At 40.0% G+C, this 26,415-nt stretch overlaps 1 protein-coding gene across 2 annotated transcripts in view; it reads right to left on the reverse strand.

The window, feature by feature from the left end:
• PEPD (peptidase D) overlaps positions 1-26,415 on the reverse strand; it is a 175,983-nt gene that overhangs the window by 117,608 nt on the left and 31,960 nt on the right. Inside the window, exons 1-5 of one of the 2 annotated variants that reach the window (XM_049805308.1) lie at positions 26,212-26,294; positions 20,676-20,859; positions 19,257-19,384; positions 2,923-2,986; positions 1,065-1,112 (exon numbers count right to left, since the gene is read on the reverse strand). In XM_049805308.1, coding sequence (XP_049661265.1) covers positions 1,065-1,112; positions 2,923-2,986; positions 19,257-19,384; positions 20,676-20,859; positions 26,212-26,228 — 441 coding nt within the window. In that variant the 5' untranslated portion in view covers positions 26,229-26,294. Of the gene's footprint in view, positions 1-1,064; positions 1,113-2,922; positions 2,987-19,256; positions 19,385-20,675; positions 20,860-26,211; positions 26,295-26,415 lie in introns of those variants that run through there. The other variant, XM_049805309.1, reaches the window with a different exon arrangement.

Genomic DNA, 26,415 nt, shown 5'->3' on the forward strand with positions numbered 1-26,415 from the left:
ACTTCTTCATGGCCATGGGAGGAATGTGAAAGCATCACAGCTTCATCCTCTCAGCCAAAAATTAGGTGAAAATTCCTGGTTATAACACGATGCTCACAGAGTGACAACTGCTCAACAACTCAATGCGCACAAATGCACAGGAAGAAGCACAAGATGGTCAAATATTCTCTTTCCCACTCATTTCTCTTAAAGAACATGAAAGAAAGATATAGGATCATCTTGTGTATGTGTATATATACAAATATAAGTGGAAGAAAGACTGAAAACTATTTACAGCCTTTGCTCTTAGTGGATAAAGAAATCGGAGCTCATGCTATGTGACTGCTTAAGGAGGGATTTTTTTCTTAAGACTTCTGTCTGGCACCTATCGTGGGAAAACAAGAAATCCAGAGGTTGCCATTGCACTTGCTATAAGGGAAAGCTCAGAGTCAGCAAATCATTTCTCATATAGATTGGGGACAAGAAATCAGATACTCTTAATAGTGAGAGGTTTACAAAACATCTGTCAAGGAAAGCAGCTGGGGGAGAGGTGGCAGGAAAGAAGAAACTTGCAGGCTTTACCTCCACTCATTCATTCTTTTTCCAGAGAAATAAGCAAGCACCATTCAAAATACTTGGCAGGCATTTGATATCACTCCCTCCTCCCAGAAGTTGTTTTCACCAACCCACTCTATGCAGAAAAAGTATTCCCTGAATCCTTGTTGGATTCCCATAGAAAGGCCCAAACATGCTCATGACATGACCAGACAAACAAGAGAAAAAAGCATTTTGGAGTCATTGTACATAGGCTGGAGGATAGCATGGTCAATGTTAGATAGGCTTGTCATGTTTTACCAGAAAACAGGTAAAGGTTTTGGCAGAGTGAATATAGACTGGAAGGCCAGAGGTTACAAATCTTGAGATCATGGAGGGGCCAGAAGACTAGATGACTTTACGCAGGTGACCTGAAATTTGGCAAAGATGGGGAGGAAAAGATAGGGAATGACACTGCAAAGAAATGCTGAATAAACTGATCTCCTTATTGGAGAAAATGAGTAGTTAATCTTCAGAATAATGTGACTCACCAAAGTAAGGAGCACAGCAGGTTTCTTCGAAGACAATACACTGGATATCTAAAAAGAAGTTTTAGATTGCTATTATTTTTCTTTTTTTCTTCCTCATAATCACATTGATACCAATTTCATCAACATTTGCTGTGTACAAAGTAAACGAGCTGCAAAGACAAAAATGCTCCTGATATCTTTCAGATATTGCAGTATTACCTGAAACATGCAACAAGATCAGTAGATCACAAAATATTTAGACAGAAGTGCAGTGCTTAAGTTGATGGTATCTACTATAACTTAAGTCTATTGTCATCATTTGGAAGACAGAGGAAGTATGAGCCAAAAAGATGTTATGTCACAGAGAAATGAGGAACAAAAGGGTACTCTATCCTCAATGCACTACTGCATATAAAACACACATGCATTAATAATGTTACAATGTGCTAAATACTTAGTAATGAATATTTACTGTTATTCTGACTGGGTCATCTTATACTAATACTTCTATTACGCTCTGTCAGTACCTTTCAAACATTTACAAACCAAGAACAAAATCATTGGGCTTGTAGAGAACTAGGCTTTCAGAGCAGCTGCAGAAAAGTGGGTGCTGAATTACACATTTCTTGAGGTAATGAACAGATGACATAATTCCATGGAGCACAGTTCTACCAACTTTAAATCAGCTTAACAGCACACTAACAATATTAACAAAAGAAAGCATATGGCAGTGAGGTTTAAAAATACCAATTCCACTTTTTTTTTTCTCCCCATGAAATACCAGGATTACACGCTTACACAGGTTGGTCATTTTTCGACAAAAAACTATCCTGTAAATAAGGCCCCTAGTGTCCTGATGGTGGGCATTTGTTGATGGAAAGTGACCCAAAACAACTAAGGTGGCCAAAAATAAATGTGATTTTTTAAAATAAAACATGTATTCTCCACTTGCAATTTTCATCATCTGACAGATGAGCATTGGAACACCTGCACTCTATACAACTCCAACTCACGTAAAAAAAGCAACCTCTCCACAGCTTCCTCCACCCCCCAGGTACTGAAATACAGGATCAAACTTCACTTCATAGCTGGACTCATTATGAAAATGAAATGGAACATGCTCACAGCTGAAGAGAGCAAAATTTTTGGTCTAGTGAGTCAGAGTTAGTGCTCTGCAGGGACATAAGTATCAGAGTCTTCCTTTTCAAGCTGCTCTCCATGAAAATCACCCACAGAGCTTGGCATGAATACTGCCCTCACCCTGCTGAGCCTTCCTACCAAAGAAAAGATAACTGGTCAGGTGCACAAGTATACAAACATCTGCTCAGAAATGAAATGAGAAACCTAACTAAGCAAGTCACACTTGCATTTAAAAATACGAATATGTTTGCTTATTCAAATATTAGAATGATTCAACATAACCTAAGAGTAAAGAAGGCAGCCTTTCCTCACAGCTCTTTGGAGGCATAAAATAAATGTAGGCTCCCAAGTCAGAGCTAGGACACGCAACCTCCCTGCCAGCAATCTCCTCAAATCTCCAAGGTACTGCAAAAAATGTACTTAGTAACACACTTCTGTTGGATAAAGACACAGACTGACAGGGCTCATGATGCACGGAACATGTTTATGAGACTGTCTTTGGATTAAGACCTTATTGTTCAGTTCAAAATGGCAGCCTTTAAAAAAAAAAGATTTAAAAAAAAAAAAATTACAACTGCTTTATAAGAATGAAGGACACTTTCCAGTAACTGGAGAGGGTGGAAAAGGTCCCACCAAGTCAGGAGACATCCAGTAAGCAGAGGACTAAAATTAAGCAAAATCATTGCCACATACTGATTTTGTGTTCACAGAAAAATATTCAGACACACAGACAACTCACCTCGTTCACATAGTGGACTTCATCCACAGCGTATTTTTTCTTGAAAAATTCAGGGGGATGAATCCTTTGGAAAGGAACAAAAAGAAACATTTGGTTTTAGCTTTACTGTTATACTTAATAAGGCCACAGACAAAGAAATAATGTCCTCTATTATCACAACAATAGACTCAGATATGAGAAATGTTTTAATAATCTTATCCTTGACTCCATTTCTCAAAATAGAAGATTACAGAGAAAGTTGCCACGGCTACAAAAATCAGTGTGCTTTAATCCAGTCCATGCTTGATACTTAGATTTCATGCTCTCCTCCTGAATTAAAGGGGTTTTTTTCCCATTCACCCTACACAAGACAGTTTTGTCAAAGATTTTTGCCATGCCATTTGTGTACAACTTTCCAACTCACCAGATGTCGGAAGGATGTGGAAATAGCAAAAGACTGGTTTGCCCTGTGTTATAGTCAAAGAATGAACAGAACATTCATTTTCTACCCTGGTAAACCCTCCGATACGAACATAAAGCAGACTGAGGGCTATTAAGACATGGGCTCTGCCGCCTCTATTCCTCAGGACACCAGAGATCCACTCTTAACCCAACAGGGTGTGCAACTTCACATGTCCAAAACTAAATCACTTCAGCTGGTTTCTCACCAGAAGAGAAACCAGAGACTTTCTTCAAAATGTAAGAAGAATGTGAAAGATGTGCTTGAAGTTGGGGCGGATGCAGGTGTGGACCAGCGCTCCAGGGCCCCCATACCAGTGGCTGTACCATTGCTCATCCCTTCACTTTATGGCAGCAGCCAGTTATTCACAAGACTTCAGTCTCTGATTACAATTCTCTATGCCCCCAAAACTGGAATAAATATAATCAGTGCAATTATGAAAATGTAATCTCAAAAGGAAAAAAAAAAGAAAAAAGCCAAAACCACCTGGCTTGCATCCTTCCACAGAGTTAAAAAAAAATGGGAGAAAGATAAAAACATAGTTGTAAGAGCCAGAATTTGGAGGATCCTGTGCATTTTTCTTCCTGAGGGACAGCAGGAGAGCAAGAGGTGTGCACAGGACCGAACTTTCAGCTGTTTAAACATTAGACTACAAGAGCAGAAGACCAACTGGGAAAGAACAAATTAGGTTGGAGACCAAAGAACATTTCTAACCCTTGCAGTGAGGAACAGCAGAAATGGTGGAACAAACAGTTCAGCATCTTTAGGAGGTGCTCCATAACAAAGGCGTGTATTGTAGCTGCCTGCAGTACCAGGTGGCTAGAGCTCTGATTTACATCATTTTTTCAATCTCGTGCACTCATTTTTCATTTTACATTCCTTTATGCTCCAAACAGCACCAGGCTGAGCCATGAACAACAACATGAAAATGTTTATGGTGTTCTCAAGCAGTAAATGACAGATTTTTAAAAATATATTTATCTGTGTACTACTCAAAAGTAACGCAAAAATATTTCATTGTATGTTCCCTTTTGCAATGCTCCTTTTGTGGACTCTTCCCATCACTATTGGAGATTTCAAAGCAATTACCATTACCTTCTCTCCCTGCCTAATTTCACATATAATTAAAAAAATCCACTACATACTCTTATCTTTCTATACCCTGTATTTTATAGTTCCCTTACCTCCAACTTCTGCATACTCTGTTTCTCCTACAGGCATCTCCTTTTCCCCTCCTTCATTCCTCACACACTGAAGTACTTTAATATTCCAGAAACATCACGAACAGATTTAGCACTTTCCGGTTTTGTTCTCTTTTACAGTTTCAACCAATTCATCTGGTATCAGAAGAATCCCAACTGCAAAACCAGCTAATTTATAGCCAACTGTAATTTATGTTAATATATGCTCTTTAGAGCAATACCTGCAAAGCACCATTTACAATTAGCTGCTTTGTTTGAATTGAAGAACTGTTTCTTGTAAAGTAAATATTTCTTAAAAGTATACCCACAAATATGCTGGATTTTATTCACTACTTAATGCAGTTTAAATAAGAGTAGGTCTCATTTTCCAACACACCAATAAGAAAACTTCTGCCTTTTCACAAGCCAGGTTTTGACCTTTTTTTTTTTTTTTTTTTTTTGGCTAGTTGCCTCCTATAATTGTGTGGTCTACAGCACACTGCTGCTAACTTAATTCTTTGGTTATGATTACTATTAATCCATTATTGATTCCATTCCAGTTGTAATCCCTCCAACACCTCTTCTTATGTACACTATCACTCTTGAGGAACAAAAGTAGCTCATCATCCTTTCAAGGCTGAGGATTTTTTCTCTACTTTGAAAGAAAGAAAACAGCAGCTTCCCACAATCCTCCATCCTCTCTCTCAGCTATTAAACTAGGTCATCTTCCAGATACTTTTGACTCCATCACACCTAATGATAAGCTGCCACGTTTCCCAGATGTGTACCTCCTTGCTGCTCTTGTTCTTGCTACCTTGCTCAGAAGTCGGCAAGACTTTTAGTACAAAGTAGAGAGCCAGACTTCTCAGCTCCTCTCTGAAGCACTCAAGGCTCTGCCTCACTTCTTTTCTTCAGCCATTTAGCGCCTCTGACTAGATGGTAAAATAAATTCATGTACACTTCCCACAAACTACCACCCCCTACCCATCCCACAGGAGCCGTGATGCTTCACTGATGAAGCCACGTCTCCCACCGGAAAGACTTCTGCAAAGACCTACCCTACTGCAGAACCATACAGGTGGAAGGAAAAGTGCACACGGAAGTCGATCTTAGAGAGGAAAAATTTTGTGCTGTCACATATAGAAAAGCAGTATAGAAGGCAAAACAAAAGCTCAGGGAGAAGGAGCAGCAAAGATGATCCTCATTGAGACTTCTCCATATTCTCTCCAGTCTCTTCAATTTTTTCCCAGTTTAGCAGGGATCTATGAAAGATTATTATGCAGCAACACCTTAGTTACTGTAAAAAAAGTACCAGGGCTGAGTTCCTTAGGAGATACAGGGCTCAGTATTCATTTTTATCCAATTTAAATGCAAAACAGGCTAAAGTCTAGCACTGACCATCACTGTCACAGGGAACAGTACCTTCCACAGAATGCTCACTGGCTTCATGAAAATCAGAAGTTACATTCAGTTATGATAATTTCAAGTACATCTGATACTTCACAGAGATGAGGAGTACTTCTCTCTACAGGTAACTCTCAGGCAGGTAGAATAAGTTAATTGGTTACAGTTTTTAGGTTTGCCTTTGTCTTTTGTAACGCTGCTATGGGCTGCCAGTTTCAAAATTCTGATTAATCGCTGCAGAGACTACACGCAAAAAACCCCACAGCAAGTCATAAATTAATTAGAAGGATTACCCAAGTGGAAGATACGATCCCAGATAGTATTGAATCATGTCTCTCCTTACCTATCAAAAAAACCCCCAACCTTTTGTAAACAGATGCAAACTGAAGCAATGGCCTAATTTTTTTTTACAAGCTTGTGGGGAGGGAATGGGAAAAAAAATTTAGATTCCCTGGCAACATAAATTAGCAAAACCCTACAGAGAATAATGCACTTCAGCGCTAAAAAGGTTCAATATCCTTTCTCTATAGTTTTATAACTCCAGCCAAGCAAATAGCAGTGTTCGTTAGACATGTCAATAGTTAGCTTCCACAATAGTAGGAGTCATCATTTTATCTCATAATGGAAATAAGTAACTACACACTCCCGAAACAGCATCATGCCCAAGTACACATGCCGAAGTGGCTACGCAAAAATCTGGCATCTCATAGTTCATGGCCATTAGAAGGAAAACATTAAGAGTCCAGAACTTCTATTTATTTACAAGAATACAGTTCTCATTTTTTGTCACCAAAGGATCCCTTAAGCAAGAGACTGTCTCTAGTTCACCACTTACAATTCATCACAATTTCCAATCCAATGAAAAAGCTTCAGTTATTCTGGGTTAAACATCAAACCTATTTACATTCTTCTGATGTAAACTCTGCCCTCTCCCATGTTCTTCTACCCAATCTAGTTCACCTACTTGGTTTCCTGCTCTCAAGATTTTCATAGCAATTGGGAAATGCTGAAGATGGCCTAAAGATGAGAACCTACATTTTAAAAAGAAGATTCAAATTCTGATGCACTCATTTTAACAGCTAAGGTTTTATTAAAGCACCAAATATTGAAGATTCACCTTTCAACCATAACAAGCGACAACTTCATTATAAACAAAATTCTACTGAGGTAGCAATGGGAAAAGGAGGAAGAGGAGCAGCAGCAATACTTTCACTATAAAAGTACAGTGTGAAATGTTAAGTCAGACACTAAAGTAATACCTCACGTTAGCTATACCTCATTTCTCTTAAATATCGATCAAACATGAAAACTACCAGCAAAAGAGTAAGGGAACACAGTATTAAAAACTAGTAACCAGGAATTCCAGTCAGTCCATCAGCTTAGTGAAAACTTCCAAGTTTATTCTAAACTTTTCCATTTGGTTTAACTAAATTCACAGCGGTACATGATGGCATGTTTAAGAACCAAGAAGCTTCACCAAATCACAACCTAATCACACCAGTGAAGATTTTGCCATCAACTTTGACAGACCACAGTATTACAACTGGCTCCACTTCAATGCGATCCTTCAAAAAGGCATGTAATACCGACTCCTCTGTTTATCCATCACTAAGATGAACAGCTCTGACAGCCAATCTATAAATACACCAAAAAATATATTTTGAAGCTTTTATATAGTTGGACAAAATTCAAACCTCAAATTTTTTTTCAGCATTTTATTAACCATGTTGTGTTTCCACTTTAAACCCAATAAAAACTTGGTCTCATTGTCTAACACCATTTTAAAGCTGTTGTTCATTACATTGCACAAGAATTCATAACAGCAAATCTTAAGAGGTTTGTACAAATTTGACGTTACCGTAAGAATTCTATTAAGCAACATTTCTTTGTATTCTAAAGGACTCTGGAGCAATAGCCTTGTAATACCAACACGATAAAAGAGTGTTCTCGTTTTCAGAACTGCATTCAGAAGAGAGGTACAAATGAGATGGATCTAAATCACAAATGCCAAAGAAAAACTGTGAGCAGAATTCGTAACAGCTGATAGCTATTCCAGAAAGAAATGCATCTAAGCTAATATATTTCCAACCTAATTGCTGATATACATTCACATGTCTACGTTTTCATTTGCATCTAAACGTTCTTCCAGACAATCTTCAATATATGTATATAACAACCCTTTCCTGCTGGTCACTTTATGTGTTCATTTTTTAATGCTTCTAGGACAGATTTGCAGGTTTTGCAGTGGATCAGCTCTAAAATGAAATTCAGCTTTTGCTGAAGTAGTCTAATTTAGATTTTCTTCAGCATTTCAGCTGGAGTTCCTAATTCAAGATTACTTATCTTACTGCGTGGCCTAGAATGTAAAACTATTCCTGCTGGAAAAAAATATTCTTAATGGTATGTTCATTACAAAAGTTTGAGAAATTCTAGTTGGCACCAATTTCAAAACATCTTCCACACATTCTACATTTTGTTACTAAAAGACTGCAGACACACACTCAAATAGATACATACATATACACCTCAGAAATGACCTGAGCACCTTCAGCAGAGCAAGTCAACAGCAGGAGGCCCCAAGCTTCCCGAAGTGTGGCAAGCCGATTGCATTGTCTCCTCTAAAAGTTGCACAGGATTCCTCCCTCTACGCAACACAGATTAATCAAAAAGCTGTAGCGTTCTGCACCCTGTTAACACCAAGAAGTCACACGATTTGCTGCATCAGCCAGTTCTGCACTAGCCTGCTACAGACATTCCAGTCTAAGAAAAAGTCCACTGAATTGCAAGGTCCCTCCATAGGGCTGTCTTAATTTCAGCGCTACTTTTACATACCTTACATTTCCTAATATATCTGCAAGTGATTCACAGATTAGAAAAGCCAGGAGAGATCAGAATAAGCACACGTATTTAATTTTTAGTTTGATTTCTAGATGCTTTCATTTTCAGACATCTGATATTGTTGTATGTCCTGCTGTTAGATTTTGCTACAACATCCTCTCTCTTCCCTACTCAAATTCTTACAGCAGCCTCGAGAAGCCCTTGGTCAGCTCTTTTAAAATATTTGGATAACAACATAACCTTTAGGAGCTACTTGACTTTCCCTAGGTTTACTGCTGGAATAGAAACTAGTTCATTGCCATCACTTCGTGATGCTTCACATATTTTTTGTTTCTCTCAAATACAGAATGAAAATACTTCATTGAACATTTACCTCAATAACAATTCAGAAATGGCAGTTGTACCAGTTCCACCTACTAGTAGAAGCTGTTTGAATTGTAACCGCTATTTTTGCTTTCTCTTTCGTGTTGTACTAATTCTTTGCCTTAAGCTTGTCCTGTCATCCACCCGGGATTGTTCAGAGCTCCCCATTAGCTAAGTTCTCTTGTGATCAGCTTGTCAGAATAGGCAGACACATGAGAACCATCAGCATGCTTGTATTGCAGGTTTTATGTTCACTTACACATTACAAAAAACAGTTCTTACACCTACACAAATTATTACAAGCCTTTAATATTAAGATTTGAATGGTTTTACAGAATTCCTTAAGTCTTCACATCTGGCCTTTTGAAGTCATTCTGAAAGAAGGGTGCCTTACTGCACTCCTACATATAAAAGAAAGCAATAGGCGTATCCTAACATAAGCTCCAATATGAGGTAACCGTTCTCCTGCAAAAGGAAATACTAAGTTAATACCACATTGCACAGACAACAAAGCAGTATTCCAGGCTGTCTGACCACACATGCTATCAATGAACATATATTAAAGGCCAAATAATGAAAATCACCTGCAATTTCTAAGCACTGAATCTGGCTTTAGCAAAAAAACACATCAGCATTTATTTAATGTATTTTTAAAAAGCATCAGTAGGAATCTCTAAATGAAAATCAACAACCGTTTTGAGGATCTCTTAGCATGTGAGGGAGGAAGACAGCAAATACTGTTCCAAAGCAAGACATGCCATACTAAAGACTCTCCTGCAATTAAAATACATATCCACAAGTCTTGTCCACTACTTATTGTCTTTCAGATCCACAGCTCCTGGCAGTTACCAGAAAGCGATGTTCTTCCAAGCAGTAATTAAAAGTAAAAATTAACATAGTTGGAAGAGTAACAGAATAGGCAAACATCAAAGACACTTATTCATGACAAAGTCTAAAGCAAAAGGGTTTCTACACAACAATGTTCAGGGTATACTGCTTTCTTAAAAGGTCCTACAAGTATTATTGCCTAAAATGCATGAAAAAACGTGCAAGCTCATATCACAGAATCAGAAGAGGAAGATTCTTGATGCAGTCAGGCAGAAAAGCTAAAATTAGGAAACTTCACAGTAAAGCTTTCTGCTTTGTGGAGATACAACAGTATTGTTTCCTCCATTCCACCCTAACTTTCAGAGTAAGAATTATAAAACATAAAAAAATTTATGGCAAATCCACTTTATCCTGAACAAATAATCTCTACTAAGCAAAGTAAATGTCTGCATTAGCCTGCACATAGTGCCTGTACATGGCACTGCAGCATGCACACATTTACTACCAGCAAGTCATTGCATGAGTTACATCCCATTTTTCCTCACTCACATGAGGAGAAACACATGCACAAGGAGTTAATTGGACAAGAGTAGTCTTCAGCAGTTGAAGTTTGTTGTGGTTTAACCCCAGCCAGCAACTAAGCACCATGCAGCTGCTCACTCACTCCCCCCCGCCCCGCCAGTGGGATGGGGGGAGAGAATCGGGAATAAAAAGTAAAACCTGTGGGTTGAGATAACGACAGTTTAATAGAACAGAAAAGAAAATAATAATGATAGTAATAACAATAATAAAATTACAATAATAATAATAAAAGGACTGGAATATACAAGTGATGCACAACACAATTGCTCACCACTCACCAACTGACACCCAGTTAGTTCCCGAGCAGCAATCCCCCCACTCCCCCCAGTTTATATACTGGGCATGACATCACATGGTCTAGAATACCCCTTTGGGCAGTTTGGGTCGGCTGTCCTGGCTGTGTCCCCTCCCAGCTTCTTGTGCCCCTCCAGCCTTCTTGCTGGCTGGGCACGAGAAGCTGAACAATCCTTGACTTAGTATAAACACTAATTAGCAACAACTGAAAACATCAGTGTGTTATCAACATTCTTCTGGTGCTAAATCCAAAACACTACACCAGCTACTAGGAAGACAATTAACTCTATCCCAGCCAAAACCAGGACAAAGTTCTATACAGTCAACAACTCATTTCTCAGGCCTTGCTAGTATGAGCTTAAAGCAGAGTAAAAGTTTCAGTGAGACCACATACTAAGAATAAGAATCTTGGCGAAAATTAAAGCAGATGAATAGAAATACATCAGCAAAGCACGTAGAGCCGAAGGAGGAAAAGGGATTCAAAAGCAATGTTTTAATGCTGTCAGAGATTCACCAATAAACTCCCTCCTCATTACAGTATCATCAAGTTAACAGATGGCAAAGCATTAACCAAACAAGGGGGTGTCGAGAACTGCTAGGAAGAACAACATAGTAAGCTTTACAAGATACCAGCAGATGTTCCTGACTTTGTCCAACAAAACGCAATCACCTATATAGCCAAACGGAATTCCACTATCTCAAAGAAGATTAAAAGGCATCAAGCTAGATTTAAAACAAAACAGTACTAACGGGCTCGCTGGTATCACAGGCAGCCTCCAGCAGGATTTTGACTACCTTAATATTACTTCCTTTCTCTCATTTCTCTAGATTTCTGTTTTATCCTTTGAAAGACACAAGTACCTGCATACATGTAAACTCAGACTCCTTGCTCCTTTTGATACAGTCTAGAGTAAGATGGATTTTGAGAAAACAACAGAATTTAAAAGAAATTGAACTGAAGATGAAGACTCAAGCTGATTCAACTGGAAAAGGTAACCAAGTCTTGCAGTGGGACAAAACAGTAGAGTCCACATGCATGATGCTGGACATAGGATGCTGGGTATATGATACTGGACTTCCCAGTGCTACACAGTTATTCTGCTTTTGCATAATCTGTATGAGCAACATACAGACCATTGGACTTACAAAATCAGAAATAAATATTGAGGAGATTCTCACGGTTCTTCCTGATAAAAGCCAAGCTCTGAACTACCTATTTCATCTACTTCAAATATACAGTCTGCCTGCTCCTGCTCAGCTATTCCCACCACAGGCATTCCCAAAAGATGAGAAGTTCTTTACACTTTCTATAAATTCTACCTCAAGAGGCAGTGCCTCAATTAAACATTTAAGAGATACTATCAAGAGCTACCCAAAAAAACAAAACCACAGAAAACTTGCAATTGGTAACCTCTGCTTTATTTCTCTCCGCAAATAAAATTTTTCCTTGGAGAGAAGGGCTCTGTACTAGTACAGAAAAAACTGTAACAAAGGAAATGTTCATACCCTGAAATCCCTGAAAGATTTCTTGTCGCACAAGACTGCTGACAAATATTCATTAGAAAGCTCTCTACCCAAAAAAAGAGCACAAAAAGAATTACAATGCTTAAGAGCGTAAGTGTAATTTCTAGGTCACCATAAAATAACAGTGTTCCATTCAAACACTGGCCTCAATTCATGTTTCTTAACTGAGAAAGTTACATACTGAATCTGGCAATAGCGAATGTTCTGCTTTTACTCTGGAAAAAAGCCTGTATTGGGGGGAAAACCAGCAATATTTTACGTCCCACCCATAAAAGCACTATAGCAAGCTCTGGAATGTGTGCAGCATGTCCCCCAGTTCCCACATTATTCGGTAATAGCATGAAAGAAAGCAGTACTGGTGTTTAAAGCAGCATTAAGATGACCTGAACACCTTTAAGAAGGGGATGATAGTATTCTCACCTTACAACTTGTAAAGAAAACTAAACCACAAAGAAATTAAAGGAACTTGCCACAACAACTCATCGAGCACAAAGAATAGGCAGAACATACCCATGAAAACAGAGCCGATTCACTATGCCCTGTTGCCCCTGTGAGGCGAAGAAGTATGGGGCATCCCCCAGGACTAGGGTCAAGGCGATACCTGCCGACACCCAGAGCTCCAGCAAGAACACAGGCAAAGGAGTACACAGCACGTAAAACACAATCTGCCTGTTCTTCACTCACATTTAGCTTTCAAGAAGCATTAATATTGATTATACTCTTCCCTGTCCTATTTTAACAGAACAGTTGGGGTTGTTTTTTCCTCTTTGTATGGTTCTCAACAGAGACAACACTGTTTCAGAGAGCCCTTCCCGAGCGTACAGACAGACGCAGCACAGGTTGCAGGGAATAAAACACCTGAAGAAAACAGTTAACATCAAGCCCTGAGAACATGGAATTTTAGAAGTGAAGGAATAGAGGCACCACTGTAGGAATCACTTGAGAGGTTTTTCACTGAAGTGCCTTCTCAAATCCAGGCCGACAAGAAGCAGAGAGCTCTGCCCTCAAAGCGGGCAGCTGCACAGCAGAAGGCAGCGTGGAGGTGCAGAGCCTTGTTGGAGCACTGCTGGAAAATCCCCACAGGCTTTTCCTTTGCTGCAGCTTACCTTCCTACCAGCAGCAGCCCAGTCCTCGGAAGAAAAAACACACGGCACGCCTGATCAAAAGAAAACTTGGATTCTCTGATATTTCAAAATGTTATCAGGAGTTTGTATCACTGAACTTGATACTCCCGCTAGCGCATTAAATACAGTATAAAATCAGAAATGCCTGGTGGGGGTTATCAACATTCCCTCTTGTACCGCAGGAATGAGACACGCGTAGGCAAGACTTAACTTTCTCATGCTGTGGTTTGAAGCCACATCAGGATATTAAAGAACTGCAGCATTGTCAAGCAGATTTACTTAGTGCTGGTTCTATTTCTCAATACACCCGAATCAAAAAGAGATGAAAAAGAAGCACTTTAACACTTAGTAAATCACCAACTTGTGCATCCAGTTAAAAATGTATGCTGGTAGAGATTGCAAATCAATGGACTGATATAAATTGCTATTATTGTTTAAAACACTCTCAACAAGAAATACAAGGAAACTTAGGCAGCTAGAAAGCAAAGATTTATAAAAATAAATACTGAAGTAAAAGTCATAGAAACAATACACATTCATCCTGGACCAGCAAGGCTCATGGACAATGAGAATACTGGGACAATGACTAAACTGATGAGTTGAGAAGTCAGAGCATTTGAGCAGCACTGTTTAGAGAAAAACAATCATCAGTAAAGTGGCAAGAGCAATCCAGACACTAATTATTCTGTAAAAGTAATTTTTATCCACAGAGAAATACCATAACAAATGAATGGGAGACAGAAAATGGAAATCACTGTACTATGTAGAGAATTGGAATCATGGAAAATAAGTAGCATGGGGAATTGCACAAGTAAGTCTCGTCAATCAAAAGCAACCAGCTTTATTGTACAGTTTTGAAATGATCGGATGAAGGGTAAAGCAACAGATGTACTATCTGAATAATAGTAAAATATTTGATAAAAATCTCTCTCAAGACTCTTATTCTCCAAAATCAACTCAAATTGGCTTGGACAGGAACACTACGATGTGACCTGAAACCCAATGACTAGTCATAGCAAAAAATGAAAAGCCTAAAGCAGAAAAGGAAAAAAAAAAAAAAAAAAAAAGGAAAAAAAAAGATAAAAAGATGAGCTTTTCAAGGGCTGGGAAACCCTCCAACCACCACACTGAAAAGTGCTGTATCAATTTAGACTGATGTTCTCAGAAGTTAAAGTGATAAACAGCAATGGACTGCAAGTCTTGATTAGTGGGATACTGCAAAGACTGAAATCAGTTGTGATGCTATTCATAAAAAGAAGCAGGACTGAACATGTTCGGGAGATCCACAGATGGCATTTGCAGGTGGTAACAAACTGCAGATAAATTGCAATTGCCAGTTGGTACAAAACAGTAATAAGATGACCTAAAGTGATTAAAAACTGTTGGGTTTTTTTAAACAGCAAAATAATGATTCAGTGGGTAGGGGGAAGGGACAACTGGCAGAAAGAGATCAAACTGATGGACACGGAGAAAGAAAACACTAAATATATTTCATTGTAGAGAAAAAATTACAAGAAAAAATACCAAGGGATGATATGGCAGATCAGTTCAGAAGGTAAAACCAAAGACCCTTCTAGAGTATACTATCTGAATACACAGCTCGAGAACATGCTACAGAAAAGAGGACCTGTATGCACCACATCAATAAAACTAATCTAGAAAACGTCCTTCATTCCTGCAAAATCTACATCAAGAAGAGCAATTAAGGTGAAGTGGAGTTTGGTCCCTACAACACCCACACACACTCCACTACCTTTCCAAAGAGTTGTCTCCAATTTCGGCTTGCGTAGAATGGGCTCACTGTAGACCTTGCCTTCTTGTAGCCATGCCTAGTGCTAATTAATGCACCAGTCTCAGCCACCATGATGTAGTCAGATAAACATACCACGCTGTACACAATTTAATACTCACAATTATTCAAAATACAAATGCCACAAAATTCCACCAATCCCTATTAAGAAAAAGAGATCAAGAAAGCAATTTTTTAGCTTCTAATTCTCATGGTCACATACAGTCTACAGAGGGAAAAAAAAAAGGTAAAAGCCTAAATAGCCTGAAAAGCTCTTTTTTTCTTTTTTTTTTTTTTTTTAATTACAAAAGCATTTCGGGGAAAAAAAGCAAACAAACAAAAAAACTAACCACACACTTCTGCACTTTTTTCCAAAGGCAGTAAAACTTCTCAGCTTTGCTGAAGTCAGTCAAGTTTAATCACCAAAACCAAAGGTTGATTTTGGTTGTAACCTACGTAGAAAATGATGACAATGTTTAAAAAGCTTCCTCATTAGGTCACAGAGATATTAACACTTGCAAAGCATTTCATTGTGCTTTATTACAGCTCCAAAGTGCCACACCAAGGTTCAACTTTGCAAATACAGATAGCTTCCAAACAAATTCATGGAACAACGTTACTCACAGTGGATGCAAAGCTAGATTAATGTTGTTATACTTACCAATCAGCCAGCAGGGCTTCAAAGAAAACACAGGAAATTGCACATAAATATTGTTCTGTCCCATTTACTATGTATTTCTAAAGTTAAAGCACGAAAGCGTTAAATATTTTTGTTTTCCACTAAAAACACTCTTTACGTGGCAAGGCAATTAAGTTATTTTGGCATCCGCTCCACAGAAAGCAGCTGCTGTACAGTATGTTTTACTTTATAAAATATCTTTAATCAGCACACTGACTAGTTCTGTCATTTATAATTAAGGAGGTAAATGGCAGGTGCAGCATTAATTAGTGAAATTGAAGTCTCTGTGCAAGACATGCAGTCATACCAACTTAATGCTTCATAGGAATAGAAACGATTGCTAACAGCTTTGCACCACAAACTTGACTAGGTAACACCATGCCGAGAAGGAGGGGCATTTACAACACAGTTATGCTTCTGAAGCCTTTTCAGTCTTACATTACCAGATTAATTTCTTAAACTCTTCCTCCAAAAGTAAGAATAGAAAAATACTTCAGCAGCGCAAAAGCCTACCCACTAAGCCATCCTGTGAGAGTCTGATTCTGCCTTACACACAACTGGAGGGCCAGGGGACAGAGGTACAGATCAAGAGATAGGCGAAGTGGTTCTCTTAGTTGAAAAGTCCCAGTCAACAACTAAGAAATGGGCTAGCTCAACATTTAGAGAAATGCCCACACTCATAATTTAAAAACAGAGTGACTGTTGCTGCAATCCCTTCCCAACAGGAAAGTAGGGCCACAAGTCCTACAATTACCCTCATAAGAATTCTGAGATTGCCACCTTAAGAGGTTGTGGGTTTTTTGGAGAACATCCATAGTCTGCGAGTTAAAATTAATCTCACCTCCCTTTTAAAAGTGCAGAGTTTATTTTGGCTTGAAGGACTTCTGAATGGTAGCCTTACAGCTGTTCACAGATCTTTAGAGCATACACATTCAGCAAGAAGTCCTACAAGATAAGCAACACTTCCAAAGAACTGGTAGTCACCCTCAACACCCGTACTATGTAGTGCTGGGTCCTTGGCAGACCACAGCCCAGAGTGGTGTGTTCATCATCTCCGCATTCACCTGTTCTGCAGATTCCCCAGGCACCACCTCAGCATGCAAAACTGTTCATAAAAACAAGTACAGTTGGCAAGACTAAAATAATTACAGTGTTCACGGTCTCATTTGTAAACTAATAGTCTGTTCATCTCCAAGCAAATGCTCTCAGACACTTCATTGCAGTCTTAGTTTGGCCAAAATCAATTATGAAAGAAGTCAAGCCACCCCACTTTTGCATTACTTCAAGGCAAAAAGATTAACCCTTCTGACTGGCACATTACCTAAGCTACATTTTGAAAACAACTCAAATATGCATCCTTCAGAAGTGAAAGCACAACAATACATCAAAATACATTTAGTAATACAGTAGTACCAAAATAGTAGTAAAGAGCCTTCTCCATTAATTTTAAGAGAACATGTGCATTTCTGCCTAAACTCATATAGCAGACTCCCACATCTGTCAAATAGAAAGCAATATAAACACCAGGCAAAGTAAGCGTACCCTGTGCTATGAACTAGAAGACCAGCTGTAGACCTCTGTTAAATACCAACCTCGCAAATATTGTACAAGGCATTGAATTGATTTGTGCTTCATTGATGTTAAATGAATGTTGCTTCAGTGGGTAGATAGTGCCTTCCACATGCACAAAAACAAGCACTTCCAAGGCAAACTACAGTAGATAAACAGCAGCGGATGAAAGGCAAACCTATTTGTGTTTTTCTTTCAGTGCTAATTTTGACTTAAAATTGAGTCTTCTGGGAAGGAACACAATCCCTAGCTGTGTGCAGTACCCCCTGCCAACCAACTTATGAAGCAGAACTGCTACTGACTCACAAATGAGTTATTCATCCATCCTCCTTCTGACAAGCAGAAAAAGTACATGACCACAGCTGACAGAAGAGAAAACAAAGATTCAAACCGAGGGATTCAGGAAGGGCAAGAAGGAGAATTTAGAAAACAAGGATGCTGTGATAAGGACAATTTGTTATACTCTGCAATAAGATGCAACAATAAACCACTTTTAACCAGACTTGTAATTCTGTGAACGAACCAATAACAAGTGCTGCACAAACAAATCAAAAAGGCCACCATTTATAAACACCAAGATATTTTATTTGAAAATGCAAAATGAGACGGTGGAATTTCAATAATATTTTTAAGCCTTTTCAAGATTTCAGATTAGGGACAAGCAGCATGGGTAAGAAACAGCTGATTTGAACTAGCAGAAGAGAACTTAGGAGGAGGAAAAAGCTTTGTCTATAAATGGGAACAAGCACCACTAGGGAACAGACTTTAGAGAGTACATGTGGGGGTTAAGCAGAACCCACACTCCCAGACAGGTGCAGCTCTCAGCTGAAATATTTCAGACAGCAGTATTCACATTTTTATGCTATCACAAACAATTTCAGTTCCCAGGCAGGTCTAAGACAGTGATACTCATATAAACTCTCTAAGAAGACAGCAGCCGTGCCCTACCATATGGTCTGGCACAGTTCAGCATATGGGATTGGTTCTGATTGTTTTCCTTTTCCCAAAATTAGCATTAAAATATAAGTGATAGCTTCAATTAGAAGCGAAGCAACCTGAGCTCAAAATATTAAATTAGAAGTAATCTAATGTTCTGAGACAACACAGACAACAAAAAAATTTACAGTTTGTTAGAGGTTATAAATACAATTAAGACTGAGAAAAGAAATGAACACATAAATAAATCAATTCCTCCACCACTGTGGCACTGAGCAATATTTACTACCAATGTGGGTAGGGAGAGATATGTTTATGGCATACTCACGGAACAGAATTAAAAATCACATTCCCCAGTCTGTCAGTTCATATCAAAAAAAGTATCAAAGAGGCTAAACTACCTTCCAGCATTCAAAAAGCTTCATTAGCTAAGGTGGCTGCAAACTGGTAAAGCAACTTGGAAAAGCTTGCTTTACTATTTAACTTGTTCGGTCTTAACACAAGACTTACTTTTCTCTATGGTTCAGCTTCCTTTCATGGATACCATGAGATCCACAGATTCCAATTCTAAAGATATTCCCTACCAAATGGTGGTGGATCATTTGATATCATATGATCAATACCAATTGATCCCATTTTGTATCATTGTATGTACGTATCACTACAATTCACACCAAATTATTTGGTACAATCTGATTAAAATGAGATAGCATTCCAGCTCTACAGACAGTTACGTTACATGAGGTACTCAGATATATTGGAACACAGTTAAAAGACATCTTACTTTCCCATCCAAACCGCATAGCTTTCAGGGAGTTGTGGAACAAAAAGCATGGATCTTCCAGTATCAACATCTACTGCTCCAAAGCAGCCTGCTTCAGTTACTCCAAAAGTCCAGTGAAAGTAAGACTCCTAGGTTAAAACAAAATATATTCTTAAAAGAAAACCCTCACTTCTACCAGCTCTAAAAACCACACTACAGTACATACTCATTCCTACTTCCACGTATCTGAAAGAGATCTCTCTCACTTTTGGAGAGGGGGAAGTGGTTTAGGTCTAAAGCTTTTCAGACTGATTAGTTTTAGTTTACAATAATACAAATCCCTCTGTTAGCAACTGGAAAGGATCAGAGATTAGTAAGCTACCATAAGAAATAAACAGGTCAACTCAGCACAATAAACATACACCGCACAATAAAATACATTCTTCCAATCTAGAATTAGGGAACATAGTATCAGGAAGAAATAATCATGCCACATGAGACAAGGCAAAAGCAGAGCGCAGCTTCACTGGGTTGTGATGGCAGAGTGCTGAAGTGAAGACCCAGCCTCCCCCAGAGAAGAGGAAGCTGCACTAGGAACAGCCTTTAGCCAAGAGTTATTTTAAGAACAAGCAACCAAACAACAAAACACCTAACAATGCAGAGATGAATTTTGGTAAGGACAGACGTATGTTCTGATACCCTGAAAGGTGCATCTCCTCCAAAACCAGACCAATAACTACATTAAGATATGTGCTATCTAGATTATAGTTTATTCTATTTGTTTCTTCATAACATACAACAGCTCAATTAAATTCACAAAACAAAGTACTGTAGCAGCCACGCAAAGTATGGGGTATGCATAATTAGAGTTCTGTTATGCCAGCTTCCCCAAAGACTATGAATACGTTCAGCATGACATTAACAAGTTATTAAGTCCTATTTGTGACAGAAGAACACATGGGTACTTAAGGAGGAGTCTAATTTGAGAAGACACATGTTGTAAATTCTAAGATACATCCTGCTTTGTGGAATATGCCGTTTACGAAAGCTTGAAATATGCTTTTCTATGAATTAATTCAGTTTAGGTCCACTGTAACTTGTTTCACTAGAGAAAGAAGGTGTTTTTTTTGATTCACAGACAAAACTGAAAAAATTAAGAAATATTCCATTGTTGTCTTTAATATTACATTAAACACTGGTAGGCAGTAGGGCCTTGAACAGGTTTAGGCCTTTTAAACCAGATAATGAGCCTGCATACTAAAGCACTGAAAGAGAGAGTAACTCAAAGCTGAAGAGGCAATGTTATGAAGGAGCCAATTAAAGTGAAGCAAGGCAATGCGCACATGAGACATAAAGGGAAAATAATTAAAAGTCATTAAAAAATTCATGCAGTTGAAGAGAATTTCTTAATTTGATTTTAAGCTTTGATTCAGCTCTTACCTGGCGAAACACGATACCAGTATCAGTACAGTATCTCTGGGTTTCTTCTCCACCCTGCAGCAGAACAACTGAATTCTTCTGGACATCCTTATTCTGTCTCAGGCGATCACACAGTCGTCTTCTATTCAAGGCAAAAAGCGCTACAGGAACTTTCAAGGTCTCATTTCCCAGCCAAAATGAGGGTCTAGAAAAGATTATTTTTTTTTAATTGACAATGGAAGACAAAGACAGCGGTTAGCATGATTCAGATACACGGTGTTTGTTACTTTAGTCCAGAACACAAAAGGAAGTTTAGTTCAACTCTACAAACGAGATGCTAATCACTCAAGGGGAAGAGATGCTGTATACACGGATCATTCTTTAGCAATGATCAAACATTGCTCATATGAGTACCAAAGGAAAAAGATGGCAACAGGAGACAGGGCTGGCTGCAGCTACGGCCCACAGCAGGTCACTTTTACATTCCTTTAGGTAAAGCAACGCGAAAAGTAGATGCAGAAAGTGACAACAGCCTAGGTTGGCTGAGTAAAGGCAAAACAGGAGAGAAGAAGATGAGTTCTGGGTTACTGAAAACAGAAGTGGAAGGTTACATTAAGTCTGGCAAACTTCAGACAGTCCTTCTGGGAAATGTTCAGTAGTTGAAAGAGGGACTGGAGAGAAAAGACGACGGATAGCAGATGCAGGACAACAGCATTTCCCATACTCACACGGTATCGGCAAATTTTTTTTCTACGTACGTATGTTTATTCTTGCATGCATACAAGCAGCTTCAGCAAGTGACTGAACTCGCACACATGGCCACAGGAGGATGTCCCGGGTACCAGTGACCTCCTGCTATATACATCACTACTTGCTCCTAAGGCAGCACAAATGTGCTGAGGCAGCCCAGAAAGTTTCTGAAAGATTGTACTCAACAGAGCTGCAACTGGGAGAGTACAGTTTGAAAGTAGAGCGCTCTCCCTTAAAATAAACTGGTTATTAAGCAATTTAAGGTGTTTAAAGTACTATAAGAATATATTGCTGATTCATTCACATTTGTTATAGGCCCATACCTGCACTTTTTGGAGCTTTACCAGTAGAAGCACAGTAACTTGTTGTGGGATTTTTTTTCTTTTCTTTTTTTTTTTTTTTTTTTTTTTTTCAAATCAGGTGAGGAGAGAAGAATCAAAGAGCATTCCTTTTTTTTTTTAATGCTTAATATAGCAAAGCTGTGCTTTGGAGCTTCAGTATGACAAATGAATACTGTTTTACCAATAAAATCCTATGATTTAAGTCCAGTTTGTCCCTCCACCTCAGCTTCTCTCAGCTTATTGAAGACTGACTGGCTGGCTGGTCATTTTCTATCAGATATGCTTCTAGAGCAGATGACAGAAAGGTGCAGTTAAATTGTTACTACATTAAGATGACAACAAATGAACCACCAAGGGACTTAACCTTAGAGAAGCAGAGCTCCGCATCTTAATTATTATATAGTTGTCATATGCAATCTGAAAGGTAACCTTTGATTTATAGCTGCATAAAGTAACCTCCTGAAAGACTTTATCAGCATCAGAAATGTAAACGCTATAATTTCTTACTGCAGACACAGCATAAAAGAGCTAATAAAATATTTTATTTTACTTGTTTATAACTACTTGTTATAACAACGTAAGTAATTTTAGAAGGTGAAAGACTGCTCTTGCTAATCCAATTTTCAAACTATCTGCCTAGGGGTTCAGCTGATGGTGCACAAAACCCAAATGTGTTTATTTTTATTACTTCCCACAAACACCTGATAACCCAGCACCATGGCGGGTGATCACTACAAGGGCTGCAGACTACCTATTGCTGCACATCAGCATAGCATGCAAGGACAGCACAAGCTTTTGTTTTGGGGTACTCGTGCCTGTAGGAAGAATGAAGCAAGTTCATACAATCCTAGCAAAAAGCTACTGAAAGGTTTAAATCAGATAGCGAACCTTAAACTGAATATGCGCAAGGCTTTTCAGGTGCAAAGCTGTGGCTCACCAACTCAGCAATGCACAAGAGGTTGAAAACGCCATTATCCAAGCAAGATCACCCCCTGGAGTCACTCCATGCAGGGGCCTGGAAATCATACGCTCACCTTATTGTAAGCATAAAAGGGAAGAGAGAACATCATCAGATACCCTTATGCCATAGGTTGCTCTCAGATCTTTTTATCTGCTGATAAAAAAGAACAAACCCAAAGAAAGGCAGAGGTTGTAGCACAACCTGTCTTATGTTTTGCTTCAAAGGAAGGAAAAAAGTCACCTTCATTGTAATTTTACCCTCTTCACAAGTTTGAGGGTTTTTTGCTGTGATAAAAAAAAAAAAAAAGACTCTGACCTCCCTCTTTCTCCAGGCCTATTCCTACACCCTGGAGCTCACAGGAAGCTGCTACAAAGGCATGTTTTCATCTCCATTAAGTTTATTATTAATGCTTTTATTGCACTTAAAGCCTTTGACAACCAAAATGAGACTCAAGGAGAAATAATGACGTCAGGCAGCAATTCCTACTGGTAGTCTCACTAAGCCACTTAAGAGAGGTTTTTACTGGGATCTTAACACTCAAGCTGAAATTCATTCTGGTGCAAAATGATGGTTCTGCACATTTTATCTAAGCCCATGGCAAAACTATGTTCTTTCCACTTTCCCTGCTTGAATTTGATGCCACAATATTCATCAACAGCAGAATTTGGCCCTGTACAGTTGTTTTGGACTTACACAGTTTTCTCACAGGCCTGACCTTGGTCTCTATTTTAAAGCTGCTGTAACAGTCACAGCAGCTGAGCATACTGGACCCCACAGCAAGGGTTGCAGAATGCAGGAGGGCTGGGCTGAGTGTTGTTGCAAATATTGCTCTGTTCCTCAGGTTCTCTGCTGAGCACTCGTATGTTAATTCATGCCTTGGACAGTACAAGCTTGCCAGGCAACAGACCTACTTTCACAACTGAAATTCTGCGGAGAAAACCAGCTAGGTTTCAGAGAGGACTCAACTTAGAGAATTTTGCTTCCTCCACAGACTTTGTTCTCTCTTTCCTCCTGCAAGCACTCAGATACCAAACTGATGGCACCCTCACGAGTGGACTAACAGCATGGCAAGACACCCACAGGTGCTGCTCTGCCTGCAGAGACTGGGTCACCCCGCACACATGAGCCCAGTGCGAGCTTTCCACAACTTGCATAGAAAGCTCTTTTCAGAGACTAGCACTGACAGAGAAATTTAAGTTTTACACAACAGAGTATGGCTGTACACCCGGCTTTCTACTGCAAATAATGATTTAGGAAGAGAACTCTCACAGTACTCAAGATCACAAGAAAAGTCTTCACCCACAGGACTGGCTGTATAACCATTGTTGTGACCATTGCCCTGTTACTAAGAAATCCATGGCAGGTAAGTAGGTTATGTCTGGCCTGGTCTTTTTTCCGTATTCGTTCCAGCCCAACTGTTACAAATCCCTGTTACTATGCAGTACTGTCTACGCCATGACTATTATTTAGCACTTTTTCATTGTCAAATATAAGATTGCTATGCCACTTGTAGTAAGTTGAGTGGGTACATGCATGTAACCGCCTCACATTTGAATCAACCCTGCAAGAACACATGCAAATACAGTGTTATCAGCACAAAACTCTGTTATTTGCCACCTAACAATATTACCACACAGTTCTTTCTAGAGGGAATTACAAGCTTTCAATTTTTGTCTGTGATCTCTCACCACACAGTTTATATCACACAAGACACACAAATATCAGAATTTAATTAGTACGATACATCGGCTAGTCCTTCAAGGTGTTTCTTCTGTTAGTGCAAGGACGCTGGGATCTCCAGCCACAAACTCAACTCAAAACTCTCATGCAGAGTTATACATTTGATAATGAAGCGTATTTAATGCAAGCACTGCTTTGTGGTGCATACCTCTTTGAAGCTATGCAGGCTTCTGCAAATAAGCATTAATAAGTGTCAGAAATGGCTACTTCCAAGACCGGGACAGGACAAGTCAAGATCGGCTTCCTCATTTTCTCTAGTCTGGTACCAGACTTCAGCCACTGTTCAGTCTGGTAAGGGCCTCCCACAGTAGCTGACAGTTTCCCTGCTGGCTGTCACACACAATTTTTATGATCACTTAGGCCCAAGACCACACAAGAACTCTCTTATTATACTGGAAGTGCAATGTAGCTAGGAACATTACACTACATCTGTTTCTTTAAAGGACATTTTTCTTTTGCTTGGAACTGTTGATTTTCAATGCTTACTTCAGAAGTATTTTCAGAGAGCTTACATTTTGTTACTGCACGATCCATCTAACATTTTGGATTTGTTTTGATGGAACCACCCCAGCACAGTGGTAGCCAAAAATCCTATTTTATTTCTGGTTTTCCTACCATTTTTCAGTTAACCTTTTGTACTTCTGGTTTTTCAGAAGAAAATTCATGGACTGCCATTTCTGTTCTATTGAGGTCCCACAGACAGGATCCAGATCTCAATGAAGATGAAAAACCACTGAAACTACTTTTCAAGAAGATATCGTTTGTTTGTTGACTGGGCCTTATTTATTTATTTATTTTTGGTTTGAGTAACAGTGATCAACATCAGCTTGAAGTCTAGCCAATTTTTAATGCTGTTTCCACATCAAATATGTTAAGTGCAAGAGGCCTATGCTAACAGCAACACAAGCAAATAAGCGATACAAGGGAAACAATAAAAGCAGCTACTGCTGTTTAAGGCGTAAACGGGATGTTTTCTTCACAGCGGACTTGGTGCTCCTTGTAACTAAGTCAACAACTCGAAGTCCTGGCCCCGTTCCATGTCCCACCTACCTGCCCCAGCGCAACCACGCTCTCCGCAGGACCAGGCAGGAGTGTCCCTGCACAGGGAACACCTGGTCAGCGCTGGGGGAAACCAAGGGCAGGAGAGGACCTCACAGGGGAGCAACCTCCGCCCAAAGACGAAAGAGTCTGAGCCAAGTCCCAGCGTGACCAGTTCTTGGCAACTATGAAAAGTTCCCCCCTCATTTTGATACATTTTTAATGGCACCTTCTTAAAGCACTGGAAGAAATGGCTGAATTTAGCTGTGAAACGTGGGAGAGACCTTATGCTAAGTAATCCACAGCCACCTTTAAGCATGATTTCCCACCCCTAACGCAACTTCAAGGATAACCCACGGCTCGGGGGGAGGCACTGCCAAGCCGACGCGGCGGACAGGGCACCCGTGGGACCCTCCACAGCTCCCTCGCCGCCCCACGCAAAACCTGCTTTCGTTTCAGCCAAACAGCCTGCCGCCCCGCCGGGCCCGGCCCTCCACAGCCGGCTCGGCGCAACCGCCGCCCTGCAGCACCCCCGACCCACCCGGGCCCCTCAGCGAGACCTCGCAGAACCGAGCCGCCGCCGCCGCGTAGCACCCCAGGGAGGATGGGGGGGGGGGGGGGGAGCCGGGAGGACGCGCAGCTTCGCCGCGGGCCGGGACGCAGGGCCTGGCGGGCTCCTGAGGATCGCGAAGCGCCGGCGGTACCGCGACCGAGGAGCGACGCTTACCCCACCGCCGCGGCCATGTTGCTTCGCCGGACTTCGCCTGTCACGTGACGGCGGGGCCGCGCGAGCCGGGCCCTTGCGGAGGGACGCGGCGGCCCCGCCTCAGCGCGGGGAGCCGATGGCGGGGCGGGGCGAACGGCCGGCCCTCTGAGGGGAGCCGGGAGGCCCGCCGTGGGCCGCGGGCCTCCCGACTCCCCTCCTCAGGCT

This window comes from Accipiter gentilis, chromosome 7 (assembly GCF_929443795.1).
Source record: "Accipiter gentilis chromosome 7, bAccGen1.1, whole genome shotgun sequence".
Taxonomy (NCBI): Eukaryota; Metazoa; Chordata; class Aves; order Accipitriformes; family Accipitridae; genus Astur; species Astur gentilis.